General features: G+C 45.4%; 1 protein-coding gene across 1 annotated transcript in view; it reads right to left on the bottom strand.

The window, feature by feature from the left end:
* The window catches only part of ndnf (neuron-derived neurotrophic factor), a 21,969-nt gene that overhangs the window by 9,854 nt on the left and 7,115 nt on the right, over nucleotides 1–5,000 (bottom strand). The window contains exon 2 of the mRNA XM_063200271.1: nucleotides 893–1,093. Coding sequence (XP_063056341.1) covers nucleotides 893–1,092 — 200 coding nt within the window. The 5' untranslated portion in view covers nucleotide 1,093. The remainder of the gene's footprint in view (nucleotides 1–892; nucleotides 1,094–5,000) is intronic.

Consider the following 5,000-nt stretch of genomic DNA (forward strand, 5'->3'; position numbering starts at 1 on the left):
AATGTACGTGTAGAATTAACACTGCTACATCACCTATGTCATACATTTCATGTACTGTATTGTGGAGGGAGACAAGGCGGTGGTTTTAAAGTTTGAAGTTGTTTTGTCTTCATTTCATAGACTCCTTAAGTCTCCTTGTTGTTTTCAGTTTGAAAATGGAGCACGCCTACAGTATCCTCCTCAATACGTTTTGGGTGTGTCAATACGGTTGGTTCATCAATACCCTTTGGACGCATCTACAGTATACTGTATCATCCTCAACACCTTTTGGACGTATCCATACTGTATGCTCATCAATACCTTTTGGACTTATCTGCAATGCATGCACTTGAATACCTTTCGGGTGTATCAATACTCTGTGCTCATCAATACCCTTTGGGTATATCAAAATTGTTCATGAATACTTTGTGGGTGTATCAATGCTGTGTGTTCATAAATACCTTTTCGGATGTATCCATACTGTATGCTCATCAATATGTATTGGGCGTATCAATACTGAGTACAGTATATATCAATATGTATTGGGCGTATCAATACTGTGTACAGTATATATCAATACCCTTTGGGTATATCAATACTGTATCAGAGATTCTTTAAGTATAGAGATATGCCAACATAATAGGTTTCTATGGGCACCTAACGCGACCAGGTTCCGGTCTGCCTAAAGGGCCGTGTCATAATGCTCCTACAATGAATAGAACAGTCCTTAGGTCTGCCTAGGTCTGCCTAAGGGGGGCCATAATAGAACCAGGAAACAATGGGCCAATGGAACCTCTCTCTCTCTACTCTCTCTGACTGTATGCTGCTCATCAATACATATTGGGTGTATCAATACTGTAATGGTCATCATTACATATTGGGTGTATCAATATTATGTAGTATGTATCAATACCTTTTGGGCGTGTCCCTGAAGAGGTAGCCGCTGATCTCGGCTCCGTCGGGCATGACGGAGGTGTCGTGGTAGACGGCCTTGTCGCGGATCTGCATCTGGAAGAGGCCCTCGTCCCGCGTGGGCAGCTTCTGGGCCAGTGCCGTCCCCAGCACCAGGGCCAGGGCCAGCGGCAGGCTGACGGCACCCCAACACATCCTCATCCTGTGGGGAAGAGAGGAGAAGGAGGAGGGTGGGTGAGGAATGGTGGAACAAGGTTTAGGAGACATTCATTCTGGTTCACAGTAAAGTCTCTTTAAAGTCTGCTCCTTGAGTTACAGGACACATACGGTCAGCGGGGTGGTGGTGGGGGACGGGGAGTTGTGTGGTGTCAGATTGTGGACAAATATGCGTTCAGCGCTGCAAGGTGTCGTTTCAGCTCTAAAAAGGGGGGCGTGCTGACTGTTTGGGTACGTGATCTACCGCCACCCCCCGCTGACAGTACGTGTCCTGCAACTGAAGGAGGAGTCTGGACCAGTCTTAACAGTGAAAAACACAGAACAAGGCAGACAACAAAAACATAAATCATAAGAAGCCAAGACCCCTGTTGTAAGTTAATTATAGCCAGAATCTGACATGGCGAAGTTGTTGCAGCGTGGAAGTTGTTGCCATGAAAGAATGTCTGTAATGTTGCAGCAGCATAGGGGGGACCCCCACACTTTGTCATGCTGCTGGACAACCAGAGATAGACAATTGAAGGGGAGATGAGTCATTTGTCATTACGGTTAGGAACAAAACACATAATCATAAACACTGAGGAACCCCAGGTATCAGATACAAGCTCATCCTGCAGGGAAGAGAACGCAGAAAAGCCAGAAGACACAATCCATGTCATGATCACCTATGAGTTTCTTAAAAGAGAACTGAGGGATTCATTAAATTAAATCAATGGCAATGGAAGCAGAGTGTGCGGTCTCCCTCAGTTCTCTTACATGTGTGCACATTCTGTGACCAGTGCTTCTTTTATTTTTTTTAAAAATTGAAAATGTCATGGTGTTACATTGCCTGCAAAAAAGTCTTTCTTAAAGCAGGAATGCCCGGATCAAAGTGTGAATTTCAATGAGCAGTAAGTGGGTAGGACCACAACACATTCCATCTATTGGGCAAAAAAATGGAAGGAGGATGGGGAAGGGCAGGAGGGGCAAGTCACTTCATTATGGTCCATAAAACACATGAAAACAATATAATACACATTCTCATCCTGCTGGTGGAGCGCTTGTTATGTGACTTATTTCTTCATTACAGTTCACAGGAAAACACAGAACAACAGTAACAAGACAAGAACAAGACATTATTACAAGCAAAACACATTATAAATCAAAATAAGTTCCACATGTACCGCATGTAATGACATTAACCCCTGTGGCCACATAAACCTTGTTGTCATTTTAATTAGTTAAGATGTTGTGATGTTGTAATGGTGTGAAAATGTGTACTAAGAAGGTTTGGAGAACAAAGAAATCAAGTGTAGAGTCAATCTAAGGCTTTCTAGCCACCTCCACCCAGAGATGACCGGACATGAAAACTACATAGTATCTCTTTAAGTACCATAGTCTGCTTTCCATTGGCTTTCCAAGTTGTATTCAGTTATGCACAAACCAGTGGCTTCCCTCGCATAAACGGACACCTTAAAATCATCCAGGCCCGGAGCTGTACAAGAGTGGCATATGGAACATACTAAGCCGGCCGTAGGTCATGCCGAGGGCAAGGCCATGATGAGCCAGCATATAGTACACTTTACAATGGGGCACAAGCTACAGCTGAGACAGCCTGTCTACTTCAACCACACACACACACACGCACGCACACATGCACACACTTACACACACACACACACACACACACACACACACACACACACACACACACACACACACACACACACACACACACACACACACACACACACACACACACGCACGCACGCATGCACACACTTACACACACACAGACACGCACACACACACAAACATGCACACGCACGCACACACAGACACACACACACACTACTGAAACACAAACACACACACACACACTACTGTAACACACACACACAATTGTGGTCCAGGCCTCAGCACCACGAGCATGGTGATAAAAGTCATCTCACATGTTCCGGTCAAAGAGAGAGCACACAGCACAGCTTAAGAACCTTGTCCAGAATGTTGCAGCATGTACAGTGTGTGTGTGTGTGTGTGTGTGTGTGTGTGTGTGTGTGTGTGTGTGTGTGTGTGTGTGTGTGTGTGTGTGTGTGTGTGTGTGTGTGTGTGTGTGTGTGTGTGTGTGTGTGTGTGTGTGTGTGCGCGTGCATGCGTGCGTGTGTGTGTGTGTGCGCGCGTGTGCGTGTGTGTGTGTGTGCACGCATCCGTGTGTGCGTATGTCCTTCACTTTGTGTGTAAAGGTGGTAGTCATTGTGCAGTGTGTGTATGTATGTGCAGTTATTGGTGGTTAAAGAAATTGACACAATTGGAGGGAATGTGTCCACACCTCTCCCTCACACGGTCATCAATGGCCATCATCTGTCTGCCTTCTCAACCACATAGAATAAATGGCAAGGTGTGGGAATGATAGGACACACTTATTTTTACCCACTCTTCCTTTATCTCTCTCGTCTTTACGTAATCTCTCTCTCTCTCTCTCTCTCTCTCTCTCTCTACCTATCTATCTTTCGATGTCTTAGTGTGTTCTCACCTCAACTCTCTCTGTCTCCTGTTTCTCCTTCCGCTTTTGTGATTGCTCTATTCACAGCCACATGGCCGGATGATGGTGGGAATCGCTGGGCAGGCGGTTTTCTCGTTTCCTTTATCACTCCATATCTTCCCTTCACACTTTCTTTCTCCCCAGCTCTGTCTGTCTCTGTCTCTGTCTCTGTCTCTCTCTCTCTCTCTCTCTCTCTCTCTCTCTCTCTCTCTGTCCGTCTGTCTTTGCCATTTCTCTCCTCTTCCGGCGAAGGAAAGCTTAGGGTTGAGAAGATATCCTCTGTCTATTGATTTGGCCCCATTGATTGCAGCGGATGGGAAGGGAAGGCCAAATCCCCACTGATTTAATCAGGCTAATGATGGCGGCTTAGCCAGATACTTTACTGCCATTTACTGCAAGTGAGAGACAGCTTGAGCTGTCCTTTTTATGACCCTTGCACTCTCCCTTTTTTCCACTATCCTTTCTCTCTCGTTCTTTTTCTACTTGTTGTTCTCTCTCTCTCTCTTTCTTTCTTTCATTCTTTCTTTCTTTCTTTCTTTCTTTCTTTCTTTCTTTCTTTCGCTCTCTCTCTCTCTCTCTCTCCGTCTTCCTCTCTGTTTGCTTTCCACACATACCTCTGTCTCTCCCCGATGTCACACCTGTTCTACTTCTCCTACGGTCAGTTGGACACTACACTACACGATCATGGTGACGGTCAAGTGTGCATCTGGTCACCAGAGCCTTCTAATACTAGACAAGGCACTTTTGCTGGATCTCAAATGGCGCACTTGTGCACTTCGAGCACTATGTTTCAGTGTGTAATGAATACGCCATAGGCAGTGCCTCAAGTGCATAAGTGTGCCATTTGTGATTCAGCATTTCGCTACGTACTGCAGCCATGCCATCAGGACTAACTAAAGATTCTAGATACCGGTAGCTCTGTTCTAAAATATTTGAGCTGGGCTCTCACTGCTCTGTCTCTCTCTATCTCTATCTATCTCTCTCTCTCTCTCTCTCTCTCTCTCTCTCTCTCTCTCTCTCTCTCTCTCACTGCTCTTTTATCCTACTGTTATCAGACAGGCAGGATACAAGGGCCTGGCAGTGGCCTATCATCAGTATCAGAGGAGGCCATACATCGCGTAAGAGTAGGGAGGCATTGTAACTGAGGGTGGTATGGGCCAGCCTCACACAAGTGGCACTTTTGACTCCCAGAGGAAAGATGCTTATCTCGTTCTCCATCTGTCTCTCTCTGTTTTCTTATCTACTGCCAGAAGTGTGACAGGAGAAACAAAGACGTCACTATTTTTAAAACAATAACAAATAGCCTTCGCCTTCAGTTATAGGCTGTCAGCAAAATTGGCAGTCAGAGAACTACAAAAAGTTCCTTGCTCCAGAC

The sequence above is a fragment of the Engraulis encrasicolus genome, chromosome 6 (assembly GCF_034702125.1).
Source record: "Engraulis encrasicolus isolate BLACKSEA-1 chromosome 6, IST_EnEncr_1.0, whole genome shotgun sequence".
NCBI lineage: Eukaryota > Metazoa > Chordata > Actinopteri > Clupeiformes > Engraulidae > Engraulis > Engraulis encrasicolus.